This window comes from Neopelma chrysocephalum, unplaced genomic scaffold, assembly GCF_003984885.1.
Source record: "Neopelma chrysocephalum unplaced genomic scaffold, ASM398488v2 Primary Assembly neopelma1_25, whole genome shotgun sequence".
NCBI lineage: Eukaryota > Metazoa > Chordata > Aves > Passeriformes > Pipridae > Neopelma > Neopelma chrysocephalum.
The window spans coordinates 9,367,442-9,389,239 of NW_020897694.1; the positions used below are offsets into that span (position 1 = coordinate 9,367,442).

The 21,798-nt window shown below is 46.1% G+C and overlaps 1 protein-coding gene across 1 annotated transcript in view; it reads left to right on the forward strand.

The window, feature by feature from the left end:
* Positions 1–21,798, forward strand: part of LOC113963715 (histone-lysine N-methyltransferase SETDB2-like) — a 50,939-nt gene that overhangs the window by 18,066 nt on the left and 11,075 nt on the right. Inside the window, exons 15-18 of the mRNA XM_027675135.1 lie at positions 9,740–9,907; positions 11,538–11,645; positions 12,396–12,529; positions 15,904–15,950. Coding sequence (XP_027530936.1) covers positions 9,740–9,907; positions 11,538–11,645; positions 12,396–12,529; positions 15,904–15,950 — 457 coding nt within the window. The remainder of the gene's footprint in view (positions 1–9,739; positions 9,908–11,537; positions 11,646–12,395; positions 12,530–15,903; positions 15,951–21,798) is intronic.

The following is a 21,798-nucleotide window of genomic DNA, read 5'->3' on the forward strand; positions in this document are numbered from 1 at the left end:
CAGCAGAGACACAACTGATGAGAGCAAGAGTTTGTTGGTGTTTTCTGTGCCCTCCCAAAGTGCTGAGTTAGTAAAACTTGCTTTTCTGAAACTCATTGTGAATGCAAGTCTGCCTTTCTCGGGGCTTAGAACTGTTAAAATACACCTAAGCCTAATGGATCTGGTGGGAGAAATAATCTTGAACAGAGATTACATTAATCAGAACAGTTTTGCAGAGCTGTGTTTGTGCTACAAAGTGAGCTGGGCAAATTCTGCTACTGCAGGAGAGAAATGCCTGCTTCTTATTGGGTTCACAGAATTACAGAATATGCTGTGTTGGAAGGGACCCACAAGGATCATCGATTCCAACTCGTGGCCCTGCACCCATTCCCAAGAGTCACACCTGATTTTGTGCCTGAGAGTATCGTCCAAATGCATCTTGAACTCTGACAGGCTTGGTGCTGTGACCACTGCCCTGGGGAGCCTGTTTCAGTGCCCAGCCACCCTCTGGGTGAAGAATCTTTTTCTGTTACCCAACCTAAACCTCCCCTGACACAACTTCAGGCCATTCTCTCCGGTCCTGTCACTGGTCACCACAGAGAAGAGATCAGTACCTGACCCTCCTCGTCCCCTCATGAGAAAGTTGTAGACTGCAATGAGGTCTCCCCTCAGTCTCCTCCAGGGTGAACAGACCAAGTGACCTCAGCTGCTCCTCATAGGGCTTCCCTTCAAGGCTCCTCACCATCTTTGTTGCCCTCCTTTGGACACTCTCTAACAGCTCAATATCTTTCCTGTATTGTGGTGCCCCAAACTGCACACCATATTCAAGGTGAGGCCGCACCAGTGCAGAGCAGAGCAGGACAATCCCCGTCCTTGACTGGCTGGCGATGCTTTGCCTGATGCCCCCCAGGACATTGTTGGCCCTCCTGGCTGCCAGGGCACTGCTGACTCAGATTCAACTTGCCATTGATCAGGACGCCCAGGTCCCTTTCCATGGCACTGCTTTCCAGCACCTCATTCCCCAGTCTGTATGAACATCCGGGGTTGCCCCATCCCAGCTGCAGAATCCAGCACTTCAGTTGTTGAACGTCATGTGGTTGGTGATTGCCCAGCCCTGTGATTTGTCGAGGTCTCTCTGCAGGGCCTCCCTCCCTTCAAGGCAGCTCCTCCCAGTTGTGTGTCATCCGTAAACTTGCTTAGTATCCCTTCCAGTCCTGTGTCCAAGCCATTTATGAAGATGTTGAAGAGCACAGGGCCCAAGATGGAGCCCTGTGGAACCCCACTAGTGACTGGTCACCAGTCTGATGTCACCCCATTCACTGTTACTTTCTGTGCTCCACCCATGAGCCAGTTGCCCACCCACCACATGATGTGTTTATCCAGCTCTGTGCTGGACATTTTGTCCAGAAGGATCCTGTGAGAGACAGTAGCAACAGTTTTGCTGAAGTCTGAAAGTAGTACATCAACTGGCTTCCCTTGATCAACTTGATGGGTTACCTTATCATAAAAGGCATCCCTCTCCATGTTTGTGACACACAGAGAACTCCTTGAGAAATCCAGTGTACCTCATTTTAGTGCTGTATTGTGTAGCATGGGACAGGGGGGCCACAGAAGTCCTTGCCATGTGGTTTGTTGGTAAGAGAGAAACAGACTACATTAGGGGACAGTGAGCGCAGATGCAGGATGTGGCCCTGAAATGGAGCAAGGGATGGGTGTGCAGGCATGTGGCTTTTCAATGTGTTGGAGCCTTGTGCAAAGAAAGAGGTGTCACAGGTGGGCGACACAGACCACTTGAAGAACCACCAGCAAAGGTATCAGAAAAAGTGGTTTTATTAAAGATGTTGTAAAAGTGTTACTTAACGAAGTTTGATGGCAAGGTTTACTCTGTTACTGCACAGGATATAATAATGATTTAAAATTACCAACACAAAATCAATGACCAATACAAAATCTAGTGCGCTCTAATACAAGATTATGTGCAATATCAATCACCAGGGACCTGCAGTTGGGCTCGGGTCTCCCAACCTCGAGGAGTAACTGTGAGGGGTGTCCCAGCTCACAGGGGGAGATCACTGCCATGCAGCCAGCTGCTTAGCAGGGAGAGCTCAAAGAAGGCTCATTTAGGCTGTCATTTATGGAATCAAGTGGTTGGCTTGTAGTCAAATTACCTGCAATGGAAAAGGTCACCATGGTACCCACAACTTGCTTTGTTCCTCATAAATGAGTTTTGGAAGAACCACCTGCTATTCATATGTTAATTGTATGGTTGGTGTCCCAGTTCCCAAGCCCATATGCATCAGTGCTCACAAGGTATTTTCATTGTATTGTAACTTAAAGTTCTATTCTTTGGCTATTTTTCACCATCATCCAAAGAGTACAAAGGCTACCAGTTATTACAGTATTCAATTAGCCGTTTTCTGGAGACAGAGCCTCCTGTTGCACCTCCCACCTCCCTCCACTGTTTCAAAATACATCCTAGGGGTGATTTCTCCAAAGCCCCCCCTTTTGATGTTTGACCAGAACCTTCATAGAATATAATAAAACACAATTACATTTCCTTTTGAGAGTGATGTGCAACAGCCACTCACACTTTTAACCCTGAGGGGTGTGCAAAACCTGCTCACACTTTTTAACCTTCCGTAGGGCTGGCACTCTGGATATCCCCATAGTTATGTGCAAACTAGCCCAAAACCTAGTTTCCAAGTTCCCTTTACCTTAATCCAGTGAGACTTTCCAGCAGCCTCGTTATACCCTCCCAGTAACACCTTAATAAATCCCAGGGGCCATGCCCTGAACTCAACAGATCAGGGGACCGGAGGATCTCCCTGAAAAACCTCTGGTGCACACTGGAGTCCTCTCGATCCTGTGAATCTGTCAAGCATTGGATGCAGGGTTCCATCTGGATCACCAGAAATTGTCACTGAAAATGTCGGGAAAATAAAACTCTCTAACACTGTAATTTCAGTATTAGAAAGCTGAGCAGGCAGTACTTTATCTTTGGCTCGAGGTGCGTGGGGGAATTGCTCCTCCTGACACACACACACCGATAATCAAAATTTTTAACTATTTATACACTTTAGCAAACAAAGGAATTAGTGTTCATTGGCTACAAGTTACATTGTTCCAGTATTCAAATTGTATCGTCTATCAGTTAATGATTCTCTCTCTTCTCATGCTAATTAGTTGCATGCTTAGTTTCTCCTTTCTTTTTGGTCAGTGGGTTTCCTGGGTCAGTAGTCTCTGATCCCTCCTGCCAGAATTGCCTTTTACCCACTTGGAGCTGACTGCAGCACAATTACAGAGTTGGTTTTAAGAGTTTCTTTCTTATGAGTTCTGCCAAATGTCCTTGTGGCCCGTAAATTCTGCATTCTTCCTGTCTGTTTTCAGTGGTACATCCTTCTTCCCAAACTATGTTAACCTCCTCCCCCAGGTCTGCAATCACTGAAGCATGTCATGCCCTAAACTTAAATTTGTTTTTCTAACATCTTGACATCATTTAGATCTTGCTTGTTGGCTGCCATCTCTTTCATGGATTGAATCTTCCTTCTTGTTCATTAGTCTTGAAGGTTACCAAGATCAAACATCAAAGAACATCCTTTCTTAAGAAAGTTTTTTTTTTCCCCGTATAACACTGTTTGTTACAAATAAAGATTTTCCCAACAGCCTGGTTGTCATGGTGGCGTTCGGTCACGGGATGGACTCGGTATCTGAGAGGTCTTTTCCAACCTAATTGATTCTGTGATTCTGTGCAAAGTGAACGGGGGGCCGATGGGAGCATGGGGGTGTCGCCTTTCTCATGGGGAAAGGCCTCAGGAAGCGGCTGCCCGGCGGCGCCCTAGGAGCGCCGGGGCCGACTATCGAACCCGTGTTCCCGCTCCTAAACCGCAGCCCACCCGAGGGGGCGGGGAGTAGCCCGGGCGTCCCCACCCGATCACATGACTGGCGGCGCGGTGGCGCGCGCCTTCCCCTCCGGCCCCGCCCCGGGGGCCGGAGCCAATCAGTGCCGGGAGGGGGGGGGAGTGCACCGGGCGGAGCATCGGCGGGCGCCACCGCGCATGCTCCGGACCCGGCTGGGCCCGCCCACTTCCGCGCGGGAGCGCTGGGGGCGGGGGAGGGGGCGGTGGGAGCGGCAGCGTGCGCGAGCCGGGCCGCGGGCGGGCGGGCGGGCGGGCGGTAAGTGCCACCGCGGGCGGGGGGGGGGGGGGGGGGGGGAGGAAGCGCGCGAGACTCGGCGCCTCCTGAGTGCTGGTCACCCCCCCTCCGTCCCCGCAGTGCCAAGGAATGGGCCCTGCCGGGGCTCGCGCAGAGCCGGGACGGGGGGGCCGTGGGGCGGCACCAGGTTTAGGGTGTGTATCGTGGTTTGAGAGCCCCAAATTAGAAATTGGATCTTGGGAGTTTCAAACCACCACAGGTGAGTATCGGGAAAAAAATACTTTACTGTGAGGGCGGTGAGGCCCTGTCACAGGTTGCCCAGAGAAGCTGTGGGTGCCCATCCCTGGAAGTGTTCAGGACCAGGTTGAATGGAGCTCTGAGCAGCCCGATCTAGTGGAAGGTGTCCCTGCCCATGACAGGGGTTTGGAACGAGGTGACCACAAGTGAAAGGTGTTCAGAAAGGCAGATTTGCTTGGTTTTGCTCCTTGCAAAGGCTGGATGTGTTTGTGCTGTAATGACTTTGGGGGGACGGGGGGGGGACGCGTGTGGGTCGTGCCCAGCCATCCCATCCCATCCCTAACCCTAACCGTTCCATCTCCAGCTGGGCTTCTTTCCCCACAAAGCGGAAACGGGGGGCACGGTGAGTGTGGGGGAGCTGATGTGTCATTTCCTTCTGTCTTCCTGCTTCCGTAGATCCAACCCTTCGCTGCGCTGCGGGGAAGAGGAGAGCGGAGCTGGAGCTGGGGCGGTGGGTTTCTTTGGCGTGCTGGAAGTCAGGACACTTGGGTTCTTTTCCTTTCCCCTCTATGGATATGCCACGTGACATTCTGTGCCTTAGTTTTCTCCCATGTAAAATGTGTGTATTTACGTGCAAGGATGCTTTCAGAATTGGGTCTGGAGAGGAAATACTTAGACAAACTGGTGATGTTTCAGCAGGATGTATTTGGAAGTGGCACAAGTGTGCTCTTGCCAACAATGTTCTTGTCCTTTTTTACTTTCTCTTTCCTTTCCCGGTGTCTTACCTTTTGTCACTATTGCTAAAGCAAAACCAACCCCAACAGCCTTGCTTTGAGGAAATGGCACCAGTACAGGGGAAGCAGCCAGATGTGACTGTTCCTTTCTCTCAGCTGCACCTCTGTCTTCTGACTGGAGGGCAGTGGAAAGGCCTCCAACTCATATAGGTGAATTGGTCCCCTTGGGTTCCCACAACCTACTCCTGTGACAATGGAAGTGGAAACGGAGGGTTGCGGAAGGACTTTGTGACAGCAAGGGATTGACTGTAAAACAGGGGATGAAAATCCAACATTGATAAGTGGAATATGATGTGTCAGAGCAGTAACTGGAATGCTGATGTCCTCTGCACTATCTGATACCACTTCGGAAAGAGATCTGGGGAACTGTAATACGTAGTTGTTGCAAAACCACAGTTCTAGGCCTGATAGTGGGTGCAGGAATAGTCAATTAACTGTAGGTCTGGTCACATTCAAAGGAGCCAGTCAGGTTCATGAAGAGTGTGGCTTATTAAATGTAATATATGAGTTTCTTTTGGATTGTCTGAGATACATGCATGTTATTGCAGAATAGCTCTATAAAGCACTGACAACACAATTGCAATCACAACTTAATGTTCTGGGTGAAAACATAGGGAGATTTAGATTGGACATCAGGAAGAATTTCTTCACAGAAAGAGTGATTAGATATTAGGATCTCCAGGGAGGTGGTGGAGTCATCATCCTTGGGGGTCTTTAAGAAAAGACTGGACATAGCCACTCAGTGCCATGGTCTAGTTGACAAGGTGGTGTTTGGTCATAGGTTGGACTCAGTTATCTCAGAGATCTTTTCCAACCTAATTGATCGTGTGATTCTGTGACTTCATGTAGCAAGTACACAAGTCTCACTGAAAGGTATCCCTGCTGGGGAGGGTGAGGAGGACAAACCTTTCGATCAGTCCCTACAATTTCCATGTCAAATTCTCATGTTCCCAGTTCGGTATGAATTGGGGTACTTTTATACCTTATTCACCATTACTGTACAAGGTGCTGTGGCTGGGACTGTCATCCAGCGTTCCATTCTTTGTGGTTGCATTACATGGAGTACTTAGGAGGTGTAGTTGGTAGCAGTGTTGGTAAGCAAGTGGAAGAATGAGACCACGTGGCTCCCACCCCTCCTCACACTCGTCCCTGATGCTGTGGCAGCACAAACCACCAACCCTCCCTCCAGTTTCCATGTCTGCTCTCATCACTGTGGACCTCATCGTGTGTTGAGCTTTGCATTTGCTTCACTGCTTTGTGCTTCCAGCAATAGTTTTATGGAAGTGTCAGCTCTTTGCTCAGAAGCAGTCTAAAATATGATTGGAATATTAAGAATTATTAAGAAAAGGGTACAGAGTGACTTTGTGACTTTGTAGTGTAAATGGTAGCCCACCCTTTTGAAGATGGCTTGCGCCTCTTGGAGCATAGCAAGAGCAGAGAAGGGATTGAGAAATGACGGAAGTGATCAAAGATGTAGACCAGCTTCTGTACAAGGAACAGATTCCTCAACTTGAACAAGACACAGTAGGAGAAATAAGAATTTTGCTGTCATGACTGCAAGTGGAAGAGTGGACGAAGGAACAAGGATTTCCTGCCTTTTTGGACAGATCTTGGGGTTCCACTGGAATCTGTGAGCAGCTGACTTAAGCCCTGCAAAAGCAAGACATTTTTTAGGTGAAATGTAATTAAATTGTGAAACTGGAACCCTGCCTTTAGCCTCCCCCTTCTTGCATGGGAGCACCCAGCCAGATCCATTGCCCTGTTTAGCTCCATGTCCTGTTCTGGGCAGTACTCCATAGCAGAAAGCTAGGGAAGAGGAAGGAACTGAAACAAGGCTCCTGTGGAGGTGTCATGGGTTTGCATGGCCAGGTTTGGGTAGCAGGGGGGGTTTCAGGCGTGGCTGCTGTGAGAAGCTGCCAGAAGCTTCCCCCATATCAGACAAAGGCAATGCCAACCAGCTCCAGGATGGACCTGCCACTGGCCAAGGCTGAGGCAATCAGGAGTGATAGTGATGCCTCTGTGATAACATATTTAAGAAGGGGAAAAAAATTATCGGGCAGATGTAATTGTGGTCAGAGAAGAGTGGAGTAAGAATATTTAAGAGGATATAGTAGAAAACTATATGTGTGTGGGGGTGGGTGGGTGGGTGTATGTGGGTGTATATGTATGAGAGGATAGCAGAAAACTCTGCAGACACCAAGCTCAGTGGAGAAGGAGAGGGAGGTGCTCCAGACACCAGAGCAGAGATTCCCCTGCAGCCCCTGGCGCAGAACATGGTGAAGCAGCTGTGTCCCTGCAGCCCATGGAGGACCACGGGGATGCAGAGAAACACCTGCAGCCCCTGGAGGAGACCCACACTGGAGCAGGTGGATGCCTGAAAAGAAGGCTGTGAACCCATAGGAAAGCCATGCTGAAGCAGGCTCCTGGCAGGGACCTGCAGACCCATGGAGAGAGGAGCCCACACTGGAGCAAGTTTCCTGGTGTAGGACTTGTGATCCTGGGGGAGACCCACACTGGAGCAGACTGTGCCCGAAGGACTGCACCCCATGGAAGAGTGACCCACATTGCAACTGTTTGTGGAGAACTGTTGCCCGTAGGATGGACTCACGCTGGAGAAGTTTATGGAGGACTGTCTCCTGTGGGAGGGATCCCATGTTGGAGCAGGAGAAAGACTTCTCTCCCTTAGCAGTGGCAGAAAGATGTGATGAACTGACTGTAACCCCAAGTCTCCATCTCCCTGTGCCACTGGGGGAGGAGGTAGAGCTTGAGAAGGAGGGAGGGGAGGGGTGAAGGTGTTTTTAAGATTTATTTTAATTCTCATTATCCTGCTCTGATTTTATTAGTAATAAATTCAGTTAATATCCCCAAGTTGAGTCTGTTTTGCCTGTGATATTATTTGGTGAGTGATCTCTCCTGAGTCTGTAAGAACACCAGGGTCTGTAGACTCCATCTTTAGCCTCTTCCTCACTAAATTCCTAGAGCTGGATCCTCTGACTGGGCCTGAGCAGGGCCTATGTATCTGCATCAATTCCAGGTATTAGCTTGCCGCAGAGAACTTTTCTTGCATTCTAGACCATTCAAACTCCAGTTCATTCTTCTTTTAAATTTCTTTCTGTCTGTTTTCTATTCTGTTTCTAATATTTCTATATATTTCTGTTTGTTTCTATCATATTTATTTAATGCTTAAGTTCTGAGACTGTTGTGATGGATATTGGAAATCAGTCCCTATCCTGCCTTGCTTACAAGAGGTAGAAGGATGGAGGGGAAATCCCCCATAGATGTCTGTGAAGGTAAATTGGCTTGTTGTGATGAAGTAAATTCTCAGTAGCATGAGCCAGAGGGGAGAAAACATATAAAAAATCTCCTTCTACTCCGGTGCAATTCTCACTTGGGACTACCCAGTCTGTTTTATGCAAGGGAGATGGGAACTAGTGAAAACAGTTTGTTGAAAGCCAGATAAAGGTTGCAAGATTTGGTGGACTAGGAGATTTTGTACTTGGACTTTACTACCTTTCTCTCACTAGAATAATTTAACTTCAGATCTTATTTCTTGAAAGTAAATGCAGACTTTTCTTCCCCTTGTCATACAGGAGTTTGTACTGTCAGAGGTGGTGTCTCCAGCAAAGGACAGTTTGGAGTATCGCACCTAGTAGGAGTGGGAAGTTGTTGAAGATTTCTGCGGTGGACTTGCACAAAAAAACGCAAAGTAAAACTTCTGCTACTGATGTTGTGGTGTGGTGCTCTAAACTACTGATGGGGGATATGTGTGAAGGCTCATCCAGATGCATGTAGACTGTTTTTGTGAAATAAGTAGATGGCCTCAAAGTTTTGCAGCTGCTGGAGGAAAAGAGAGACTGTGTGAAGAACAACAATTAAGACTAGAGTGGATATGGCCAGAAAAAGAGAACAGATGTCCCTAGGGCAAATCCCAGGGCATAGAGAAAATTCTGTCACTCCTGTTAGCGCTTCACCTCTTTGAGAGAGAATGTTCCAGTCTCTCATTTCTGATTCTGTCTTCTGCCCCCTTTTACTTACAGGCCCTTTCATGCTTCTTTGCTACATCTTTCTTAGAGTAAGGAATTAGTGTTTCTTCCTTGTTTTCTGTGAACTCCTGGAAGGCACTATAGATGTTTGGGGACAGGTGATTTTTCTCTCCTCTGTTGACTTGCAGACCCACATGTGGCAGAAGTACCTTAAGAAAAGCACTGCTATGAGTGATTGACCTCATCCAAGTAGAAGGAGTTTCACTCCTTGGGGCATGACTTGCTGGGCTGCTCTTGGGTCCTGTTGTTGGAGCAGATATTGCCAAGCAAGCTTGAAAACTTGTGTTGTCCCTTATGACTTGTTAGTGACTTTCCAAGAAGAGATAAACCACTTTTCCTCCTGCTCTAACAATTGGAGCTCCTGCGAGCTGGTTTCCATCCCACTGCTATACCAAGAGTGGGCTTTGCCTATTCTACTGGTGGTTGTTGCTGGAGGAGCAAAGCATCAAGGTTCAGGAGATGTAAGAGAAGGAGCAGTTAGAGGACAAGTGCTAGCAAGCTCTGCTTTCCTGAGTCCTGCTTGGCATATGGTAGTTACATCAACTGCTTTGTGCTTTGTCCCAATTTTTTCCTGCTCTAGGTGCTTTCTGGATAATGGCGAAGATGGTGAGAAGAACATGTGCATTTTGTTCAGAAGGGGCGGCTGGTTCTGTAATGTATATTGCCAAAGAGAGCGATATTGCAGCTCATCAGGATTGTCTGGTGAGTGGCTTTTAGTCGGTTGCTACCTAAGACCAGTGGAGAAGAAGGGATAAGGGGGAAATTTCCACTGCTTTTTTGTTCTTGACTTTACAGTAGTGTCTGATTTGAAAGGCAAGTTTATATTAGATTGAAAAGCTATGAAAAGCAGCAGGGCTTGGCCAGAATTTTGGAGTGGGAGAGGCCATGGCTGCACAGCTGGACCTGTTGATTTTTGGTGTTTGCATGTGTGTCTGTTGCTGATCAGTGATTCAGGCACACATACAGTCTACTAGTAGTAATAGGTCTTGTCAAGACACTAAGTTGGATAAGACGGAAGTTCTTATCTACACATAGGAAGTTGTGTACTTACTGAAACCTTTGCAGGAAAGTATTCACTTGATACATGAAGGTAAAAAAACTTCCCGGTCCGTGCCTTATTTAAAATAAGAAGTAAAAATATCAGAAATTTATTATATAAAAATATCTGTGAAGCTTGTGCTGTGATCCTAGAACGCATTTACTTTTCTTGCTGTCAGAATGCCTCCCCTTTATTCTGGAATCTTGGTGGAACTGGTTCTTGGTGTGCAGAATTAAGTACAGATGCTGTATTCTCCCTTCAGGAGAAGGAGAATATAGCTGAGGGTCATTTAGTGCAGGAAATGTCTGCTGCTAGAACAGTTTTCTGGTTTTTGCTGTTCCAGCCTTCTTATTCTCGCAGTTTTTGTGTGTACATCTTTATTTTTCAGCTACCTTTTTTGGTTGGTTAGTTCTATTTGTCACAGAATATTTCAGAAACATTTGATACCTCTTTTACAGTATTACTTGGATGTTTTGTTTGAAACGGGTTTTATTAGGGCTTTAATGTTGAAAACTTCTTCCTCGCTCTTCTCTCTCTCTTCTTCTTTCTTTCCTGCCAGCAACTCTGCTCTTTTCTTTGCCTTAGACTTATCTGTGCTGTTTGGCTTTTTGCAGTTAGCTATCACATTCTGAGCAGACAGACTGTGCCTGCCAGTTGATGAAAGGGTAGCTCCCTTTTGTTTGGAATCAGCTATATACAATTATTAGGAAATAGTTGTCAAGAACTTCCCCTTCCTCACTCATCATCATGGCTCAGCAGTTCTGTGGGAATTAAAGTGGCCCAAATGTACATGTATATATTTTTTGTGGATTTCTCCTAGGCTTTGTACAATGTTCCTATGTTTCTCATGCAGTCAACTCTTGTCAGCATTGGGCTGTATGGAAATCTTATCAGAGAGAAATATTGCATCCAGCTGTAAGTCTGAACAACTGAGCACATAACAAGATGTTCAAGGTGTGGAGGTCTGTTGACTTCTCCTCCTTACTCTGGGCAGGCTGGAATTCCACATTTTTTTCATTCACGTTCCTTAATAAGTTTCTTACCTCATTATCTTTTCTTAGTTCACTTTCACGTCATGTGAAATCTCTTGTGTAGAAAAGGAGCTTCCTTTGTCCGCAAAAATATTTAAGCACAGCTCCTTATTTAGTGTAGGTGAAACCTATTAAAAACACAGAGAAAAATTAACCTCCTTAGGTAGGGCAAGTGCAAGAAGAAAAGATGTGCTCTTTGTCTCTTTTCTGCACTGGTGACTGAGTCACTCTTATTTCTTAATATTTTCCCTTTTGTCTTTAGTTATTTTCCTCAGGATTTGTGGAATCTGAAGAATATAACCCAGAAAATCTGGATATAAGGTTTGATGTGGCATCAGTGTTGAAAGAGCTCAGGAGAGGAAAGCGGCTGGTAAGGAGTTTGTTTCTGAATCTGCAGTTAGTCCAGTCTCATAGTACTGAAGGTTATCTGGCCTGTTCTGTGCTTTAAAAAAAAACACATAAAAATACCTAGTCCTTCTGATCTACTAAGATTAGGGAAATTACAGATTTAGTGTTAGAATCACTAGCATTATATGCTGTGGAATTTAGTTCATTCTGTATTAAAATGCAGGTGTTTATTTGTTTCTGACCTCTAAGTCCTTAGTCGAAGTTTCCTAAGACTTTGGTAAAGGACTAAGCCAGTGCTTGAAACAAAAGCATGCAATCCATGAGTGTAAAGGGAAGCACTTTCTGTGTTTAGCAGAAGGAAGGTCATTTATATGAGGGGTTGTTTTGTAATTGGTTTTGTCTTCAGCTGCTCTCCTCCCCTGCATCCTGAGTGGAACTCTTTTCATTATGAAGTTATCCTAGAAAACATAAATACAAACACTAATTCCCGTTGGTCTTGAAGTAATTTGGGGAAGTTATCCAGTGCCCTCACATGGCTGTTTGCATCATCTTACAAATGTATCTGTATAACGTAGAGGTAAAGGTAGCAAAAAGGTGGCTGAAATTATGACCAGGACAGGAGTTTGCAGGAGTGAGCTTGCCTAATGAGTTACACATAGGTGACTTGCAATGAAATATTGGATTTTCCCACAGAGGATGATATTTGCCTTACGTGGCAAGATTTTCAGTAGCCGACTGTGGCATTTACATGCTACACCCCGTCTTGTTCTAGGTGTGCAACTTCTGCCGCAAGAAAGGAGCCACTGTGGGCTGTGAGGAGAGAGCCTGCCGCAGGAGCTACCACTACTTCTGTGCGCTCTGCGACGACGCAGCCATAGAAACCGACCAAGTGAAGGGAGTCTACCGGTATTTACCCAAGTGTTTTCTGACTAAGCACTGTCAGCATTTTTATGGTGGTGATGGTGGTGTCGGGAAGAGAGGCTTAAAAATCATGTGGTTTTTAACGTTTTTTTAGAACAGGAAGTGTTTTCTTCTCTCTTAAAGTGATGCTTGATCATCCATTTGCAGGCACTGGGGGAAACATTTTTCTTTCACATGAAAACTTCACAGCAGTGGGAGGGAATCTATTTAGGGTTTGAGCCTATAACATACCTGAAAGTTCACTAGGCCAAAACTGAGGCAGTCAGTCCCTACTGACTACCTTGCTTCAAGGACCAAGATTTTTATTAATGTCACAGAAATTCTCAATTTTTTTTTTGTTCAGAGGCTCCAGTAAATGCAGTCTGAGCACAGAGTAGGCTATAGTACTTCTAGATCTGTTCACATCAGGCAAATTCTGGTAATTTTCCCTCCCTATGCTAGCAGAGAACTTAGAATCCATTTAGTTGTGTTAATGCCAGTAGTGTACTTGAAATACAAGGCCTTTGGTGGGAATCAAAGTAAAGTTTCTGTCCTGATCATGCTAGTTCTGGTGTCCACTGCCCTTGGGCTGCCTGCGTTGCCATTAACAGATGGAACAAGTTGTTTGGAGGATGCACATGAAACAGTTGAGAAATTGGGACTTCAGGGACCTTTTGAAATGCTGAAGTTGTGGTAAAGTCTAAGGTGCATAAAACCCCTGATGTTCGTTTCTGTGCAAGGCCAGAGAGATCACAGGCCAGGTTAGCCTTAGATTAGTCTGGGGGATCATCTAATCGCTATTTGTTTCAAAAAGCAATGGACTACTGCTGTCTTTAGTAGCAGTGGAAGATGGGTCCTTTTGTATCAAAACACTTGCACTCCTGGCTGTTTCACTAGGGCTGTTGGTCTAAAATGCAAGGCAGTAAGCCCAGCTGTATAGGGAAGATGGTATGTTTAGTTTATGCTTGTAAAGTCTTTGGAAGTCTGCCAAGCTCATGAAAGAGTGCAGCTGGGAAGATGGAAACTTCCTGTGATCACAGAATAAATGGCTTTCGTTATATATCTTTAGAAAGGATAACTCGGGCTCAAGAAGACTGAACTTCTCAAGGTGTTGAAAAATAAGTGGAACCGTCTAGGTAGAAACTGGTAAAGGAGTGGTTGAATATATAATTTGATGTGGTGGGTTTTTGAGCTGGTGACCTTGGAGGTTTGGAAGAGAGACCCTTAAAAATGTCACTGTGAGACTAGCTGTGTGTCCTACATAGATGTAATACGGGAAACTAGACTATAGCAACCTGTATTGAAGGGATGGGAAAGGGTTAGGGTTAGAAAAAGATAGTGAGGCAGGCTTCAAGGATTTGAACCTAAAGATTTTTTGCACAGTATCAATGGCAAAAATTGTAGCTAGCCTGAAATTATTGGAGAGTAGACTTGAAAAACAGTGAATGTGGACTGACAGCCCCTGCACTTTTTCGTGGTGAAATATGACATACTGAAAAGCACATCAAGGGAGAGAATTCCGAGAGAGATGGAGCTGGTGATTTTAAATTCTGAGTTGCCATTGTTGTGATGATGAGCAGTGATTATCAAAACAATAGAGCAGCAGCAAAAAGAGAAGGCGTACAGTGCTGTGGAAGTGACCAGTAAGAGTACAGGTGGGGAAATAAGTACAATTTGTTATGTTGTCCTGCAAAATTGATAGTAGGGAAGTGCTTCCAAATAAAGTGGCCTAAGTAGTAAAATATATTGTCTGTTCTTTATAAGATATTCTTGTGCTTAGGAGGGTTGTTTCTAACTGGGAAAGACTAGAATTGAAGGGAGGGGAAGAAATAAAAACATTCTCCAGAGGGCAATATTAGAAATTCAGGGATGTAAATAAGGTGTCCCCATTACTTAGCTTTCTGATTGAGTTGTTAGGCATACCTAAATCTGATTTTTTTTGTGCATAAAAATACATTTCATGCAAAAAAGCTGGCTCATCGAGGAAATGGACTGCGTTTCTAAGGGCAGTGCTTCCATTTTTGTTAAAATAAAAGAATGACAATAATTAGAAAATGTCCTAGTAAATGCAGTTCCCTTTAAAAATTGCTTCCAAGGGCTTGGCAAATAGATTCATAAGGAAGAGTTCAACTAAATCATGCTCTTTATAAGGCATTTTTGCTTAAAAAGTGAATTGGGATCCTTCTGTAAGAAAGGCATATTATAAAAGCTGGTTCATGTTCTCTGCGCATTATTGTAACCAGAAGATAAGGAATATTTCCAGTTATATTTGTTGCATTTTGCCTCTTCCAAGGAATTCACGTTGCTCTCCTAGAAACAGTGAAAATATTCCCATCTTGCATACTACTAAAGCCTTTGAGGAATTAATTGAGCAGCTTTAAGCTACTGGATCTCAAACAGGGTTCCCTACTTCCTCAGGATTTGTGAACCACCTTGTCAGCACAGGCAGTGGGAGCGGAGGGGCACAGAGATCTATGTAATGGTTGAATTATTGTATGGACACAGTTTCCATGTACAAGACTGAATCATTTATTAATTAAAACTTTCGGTATGTATAGGGTTTGTGGAAGGAGGGACAGACATTCCATTCATAGCCAGGATTAAGGGTCCAGGAAACAGAGGGAGATGCTTTTCATCAAATAGATAGGCAGGCATTTCTTTATCACAATTTACAATGATAGGTGGGGCAAATCAAAGTCACAAAGAGATCTACCACAGTCTACAAGTGTGCTTGCTTATCTTGCTTTTGTTTAGATCCCAAGGCTTCTTGCTAAGATCTCTTCTTATTTCTGCTGTGTCATAAAGAACTTACATTCCAACAGATCTCCAAGCAAGTCACTGGCGCTGTATGTGGTGGTGCTGTGCAGCTCTGCCGGCACATGGAGCAGGGCTTGTAAATTCAAGCTGGCTGGTGAGCAGGTGTGGCAGGAGAGGTTCCTGGCCTGGTGGTGCAGGGCGAGAGAGCAGAATGTTAGTTCTGTGGTATTTTGCCTTGGCAGCATTAACCTCGTTTCAATAAGAGTTGCCTCTGACACAGTGATCACCACATCAGATGAAGTGTGTCTGACTTGGGATTTGAACAGTGGGCGGGTCCAAGCAGAATGGGCTGATGGAACTGGTCATACAAGGCTTCAGTGTTGAGAGTCCAGCGAGGCTCTAAAAGTAGAGATAGAAGGTTGTGCATGGCCTGTGACTTCACAGCAGGTGCCTTCCTAAGTGGGTAATGCTGAACAAAAATTCTGATAATTTTTTTTAAGTGTCTTTCAGTTTATATTTAATGAAAAGAGGGGGAAATATCTGTTAAAATCAGCCAGCATAACTCTGTTTACATATTTATTAACATTTTTTCTCTTTTTCTTAAAATTGAACTTAAATTTTAGAGTGTTCTGCCCAAAACATGACCCAAGCAATAGGACCAGTCACTATGGTGAGTTTCTTTAACGCCTTCATTGATTTCATTTGTTCTAAAATTTTGCATCCTACAGTCAATAATTCATTTGAACACAATAAATGTTACTCCACCTTCATATTGAGTGGTGGATTTCCAATCTTGCAGGAGTGGTTTGGTTGAGATCCACATGGATGCACAAAAATCAAGAAGGTCTTTTGAAGTATGTTTAAATTTAATTGAGGAATGTTTAAATTTAATCTTCCCTAAATCTCCCTCAAAACTGACTTAAACCACCATGGACCTGATCCTTTTTGGAATTATTCTGACTCTGTTCCGGCAGGTAGGCCCAGGCAGCTTGTAAAGCCCACATGAGACAGGAGAGCCATGCACAAGTTTGTACTTGATTAGCAAAGAGAGGCTGTTACGGAAGAAGTCACCTTGAGATTTTATCTGTAGTTATGTTCAAACATTCACATTTGCGTCTTCTGTTTTCAATGCAGTAGTTTCTAAAATAGAGCCTTTCATTCTGAAGGATTCCAAAGAACTTTTTCAGTGTAACAAAAGGGTTATACAACCTGTTCAAGGATTGCTTCCTGTGCTACAGAAATGCAGCTTAATTTGGCAGTCTTGATCCTTGCTGATTCAGAGGTAGTTGGAAATCTCACTGAATTAACCAGCCAAAGCTGGACTTTATTAATCTAATGCATGCAACCCTGCTCAAAGTGAAGTGGGTCCTAGACTGGCCTTTGAAGTGAAGCTCAGTTGGACTGTGAGCATTCATAGAATCATAGAATCAGCAGGGTTGGAAGGGACCTCCATGATCATCAAGTCCAACCCTTGATCCACTACCACCGTGGTTACTAGACCATGGCACTAAATACTACATCCAGTCTCATCTTAAAAACCTCCAGGAACGGAGAATCCACCATTTCCCTGGGCAGCCCATTCCAATGCCTGATTACCCTCTCTGTAAAGAATTTCTTCCTAATATCTAACCTAAACCTCCCCTGGCACAGCTTAAGACCATGCCCTCTTGTCTTACTGCTGATTGCCTGGGAGAAGAGACCAACCCCCACCTGGCTACAACCTCCTTTCAGGGAGTTGTAGAGAGTGATGAGGTCTCCCCTGAGCCTCCTCTTCTCCAGGCTGAACAACCCCAGTTCCCTCAGCCTCTCCTCATAGGACTTGTACTCAAGTCCCTTTACCAGCCTTGTTGCTCTTCTCTGGACCTGCTCCAGCACCTCAATATCCTTTCTGAACTGAGGGGACCAGAACTGGACACAGTACTCGAGGTGTGGCCTCACCAGCGCTGAGTACAATTCCCTGGACCTGTTGGCCACACTGTTCCTGATCCAGGCCAGGATGCCATTGGCCTTCTTGGCCACCTGGGCACACTGCTGGCTCATGTTCAGCTTCCTGTCAATCCAAACTCCCAGGTCCCTTTCTGCCTGGCTGCTCTCCAGCCACTCTGTGCCCAGCCTGTCGTGCTGTTGTTGTGGCCAAAGTGCAGGACCCGGCACTTGGCCTTGTTGAACCTCATCCCGTTGGAATCAGCCCAACTCTCCAGCCTGTCCAGGTCCCTCTGCAGAGCCCTCCTGCCTTCCAACTGATCGACACTCCCCCCCAGCTTAGTGTCATCTGCAAATTTGCTGATGATGGACTCAATCCCCTCATCTAAATCATCAGTAAAGAAATTAAACAGAACTGGGCCCAACACTGATCCCTGGGGGACACCACTAGTGACCGGCCGCCAGCTGGATGCAGCACTGTTCACCACCATTCTCTGGGCCCAGCCATCCAGCCAGTTCCTAACCCAGCACAGAGTGCTCCTGTCCAAGCTGTGGGCTGCCAGCTTTTTCAGGAGTATGCTGTGGGAGGCAGTGTCAAAGCTTTTGCTGAAGTCCAGGTAGACTACACCCACAGCCTTTCCCTCATCCACCAGGCGGGTCACCTGATCATAAAAGGAGATCAGGTTGGTCAGACAGGACCTACCTTTCCTAAACCCCTGCTGGCTGGGTCTGATCCCTTGTCCATCCTGTAGGTGTTGTGTGATTGCACTCAGGATGATCTGCTCCATAACCTTGCCAGGCACTGAGGTCAGGCTGACAGGCCTGTAGTTTCCCAGGTCCTCCTTCCAGCCCTTTTTATGGATTGACGTGACATTCACCAACTTCCAATCATCTGGGACCTCCCCAGTGAGCCGGGACTGTTGGTAAATGATGAAGAGCAGCTTAGTATGCTCTTCCGCCAGCTCCCTCATCACCCTAGGGTGGATCCCATCTGGTCCCATAGACTTGTGAGCATCCAAGTGGCTCAGCAGGTCACTAACTGTTTCCTCCTGGATTACAGGGGAGCTATTCAGATTCTTATCTCTGTCTACAAGCTCCAGAAGCCAGCTGTCCTCAGGACAACCTGTCCTGCTGTTGAAAACTGAGGTAAAGAAGGTGTTAAATACCTCAGCATTTTCCTTATCTTTTATAACTATATTCCTGCCCATGTCCAACAAAGAATGGAGGTTTTCTTTGCCCCTCCTTTTGCTATTGATGTGTCTGTAGAAGGACTTTTTGTTATCCTTCACAGAAGTGGCGAGATTCAGTTCAAGTTGTGCCTTCGTCTCTCTAATTTTCTTTCTACATGACCTAACTATATTCCTAAACTCTTCCTGTGTAGCCAGCCCTTTTTTCCATAATCGGTAGGCTCTCTTCTTTACCCTAATTTCCTTCAAAATCTCCCTGTTCAGCCAGACCGATCGTCTTCCCCACCGGCTCGCCTTTCGTCACACTGGGACAGCCTGCTCCTGTGCTTTCAAGATTTCCTTCTTGAAGCGTGTCCATCCCTCCTGGACCCCCTTGTTTTCAAGGGTTGTTTCCCAAGGTACCCTCTGAACTAGTCTTCTGAATAGGCCAAAATCTGCCCTCCGGAAGTCCAGCGTAGAGGTTTTATTGATGGCCCTCCTTGCATCCCTGAGTATTGAAAACTCTGTTATTTCATGTCACTGTGCCCCAGACGTCCACCGACCACCACATCTCCCACCAGCCCCTCTCTGTTTGTGAACAGAAGGTCTAGTGGGGCTCTATCTCTGGTAGGCTCATTTAGCAACTGGAGCAGGAAATTATCCTCTATATGCTCTAGGAATCTCCTAGACTGCCTCTTCTCCACTGTGTGGAGTTCCCAGCAGACATCTGGCAGGTTAAAGTCACCCATGAGAACAAGGGCTGGCGATTTTGAGACATCTGTCAGCTGCCTGTAGAATAATTCATCATCCTCATCATCCTGATTGGGTGGTCTGTAACAGACTCCCACCAGGATGTCAGCCTTGTTGGCCTTCCCCTTGATTCTGATCCACAGGCACTCAACCTTATTGTTACTGACTTCAAGTTCCACAGAGTCAAGAGACTCTCTAACATATGGAGCCACCCCTCCACCTCTCCTACCTTGTCTGTCCCTTCTGAAGAGCTTGTAGCCATCCATGGCAGCACTACAGTCATGCGAGTCATCCCACCACGTTTCCGTGATGGTGACTACATCACAGCTTTCCTGCTGCACGATGGCTTCCAGCTCCTCTTGTTTGTTACCCATGCTGCATGCATTGGTGTACATGCATTTCAGCTGGGCTTCTGATTTCACTCTTAACTCGGGCTTTCCACCCTTATGCTCCTCTCTGGAGAGCCTGGTTTCAATCCCTTCCCCCTTCAAACCTAGTTTAAAGCCCCCCTGATCAGCCCTGACAACTTATGGGCTAGAGTCCTTTTGCCCTTTCTAGATAGATGAAACCCATCTGATTTGAAGAGACTAGGTACCATGGAATTTGCCCCATGGTCAAAAAAAACCAAAATTCTGCCGATGGCACCACTCCTTTAGCCAGCTATTGATGAGTTTTCCTAGTCCTCTCCTCATTCATCCCTGCTACTGCAGGAACTGAGGCGAACACCACCTGTGCTCCTGTCCCATTTACTAATTGACTCGGTGCCTTGAAGTCCTTTTTAATCGCCCTGGTACTTTTTCCATTAATATCATTAATGTCATTAATGTCATCGCTGCCAGCCTGGACTACCAGTAGTGTATAATAATCTGAGGGCTGAATTACCTCAGGGAGTTTCCTACTAATATCCCTTACCCGGGCCCCAGGAAGGCGGCAGACCTCCCTGTGGGATGCGTCTGGTCAACATATAGGGCCCTCAGTTCCCCTCAGAAGGGAGTCACCAACTACAACTACCCCTCTTTTTTTCTTTATAGCTGTGGTTGTAATCCGTCTGGTAGACGGGGTGCAACCAGGAGACCCTCCAGACGGATCTTCCTCTTGACTGGCCTCTACCTGATTCTGTGGGTCCAGGGCCTCATACCTGTTCTTTAAGGGCACCTGTTCTTTAAGGAGGTGATGGGGGTCGGGAGGGGATTCTTTTACCAATCAGGGACCTGTTTCCACTCCCCCCCATCTACTTGGTTTGCTCCATCTGCCTGATGGCAGGAGGGGCAGGGCTTCACTGTCTCCTGCTGAACTTCTTTTGGGGGCAAAAGGGGGCCACTCCACCAGTCAATTTCCCTTTCACTTTCCCTAATGCTTCTTAGCTTCTCTACCTCTTCCTTGAGCTCTGCCAAGAGAGTGGTGTGCTCCCACTGAGGTCTAGCAAATTTTGACTAATCTTCTTGACAAAGTCCTGCTCCACCATGATGGCACTTAAGAGGTTATTTAAACTCTTAGTCATAGGGTCTGGGGCTTCTTAGCCAGTCATATGGTCTGTTTAATATCTGATATTGCTGTGATTCACTAACCAAATGCAGTTTCTTAGTTTACCTAGCAGCTCTGCTTTTTATTTATCCATAGTTCTGAGTTCTGACCTTCCTTCCTTTTTTAAAATTAATTTGATTTCTTTAGTCTAATGGTTGTCAGTCTGTTGGGTCTGTCTAGGGTCCCAGGTGGTTTCCTGCCCAAGTACTGGACAGGGCCATGATTGCTTTGTTTCCAGTATGAGATTAAGGTATTAGATCTAGCCCTGTAGACCACCTCCTTCATAAGGAGGGCTTAAATCTTATGAAATCGAATCACAGAATGGCTTGTGTTGGAAGGGACCTTGAAGATCACCGAGTTCCAATCTCCCTTCCACTAGACCAGGTTCTCAAAGCCCCATCCAGCCTGGCCTTGAATGCTTCCAGGGATGGGGCAGCCACAGCTTCCCTAGGCAACCTGTTCCAGGGCCTCACCACCCTCACAGGAAAGAGTTTCTTCCTAATATCTCAACCCACCTTCTTTCAGTTTGAAGCCATTCCCTCTTGTCCTGTCACTACATGCCCTTGTACAAAGTCACTTTTCAGCTTTCTTGTAGGCCCCCTTTAGGTACTGAAAGGTCTTTGTGTTGTCAAATGTTGCACTTGCAGTGTATGGCATATTCCCTGAGAACAGAGTTTTCTCCTAGAGTTCTTCCAGAGGCACCTAATTTGGAGACCCTCTGAGAGGTAAATGGATTCTGTTGGCAGTGTCTGCCCTGCCTCCTAAATCAGCTTCTCCTACCTGTTTGAGAGAGTAGCTGTTCCCCAAGCCGAAGGTCTCTTTCTTATAAGCAGATCTCAGATGCACACGTGGCACTCAGAATAGCTGGGGGAATCAGCTGGTGAATCGGCTGAAGTAGCAGGTGCTCTGTCTGGGCCATCTAAGCAGGCAGGGGATGCCTGTGCTGAGGTGTTTGCAATCTGCATAGGGTGGTGAGGGAGACAGGCTGGGGTGGAAGTGCTCTGGCTGCATGGTAGTTCTGACTTTCAGGATCCAGCTTGGATGAAGTAACTCAACTGTTCCTCTGGGGCAAGCAGAGCCAGCACTGGGCTGTGTGGGAGCACAAGCTGCCTCTCCAGGCCTGTTTTCCCCAGTAGCTTCAAGAAAATAGGGCCA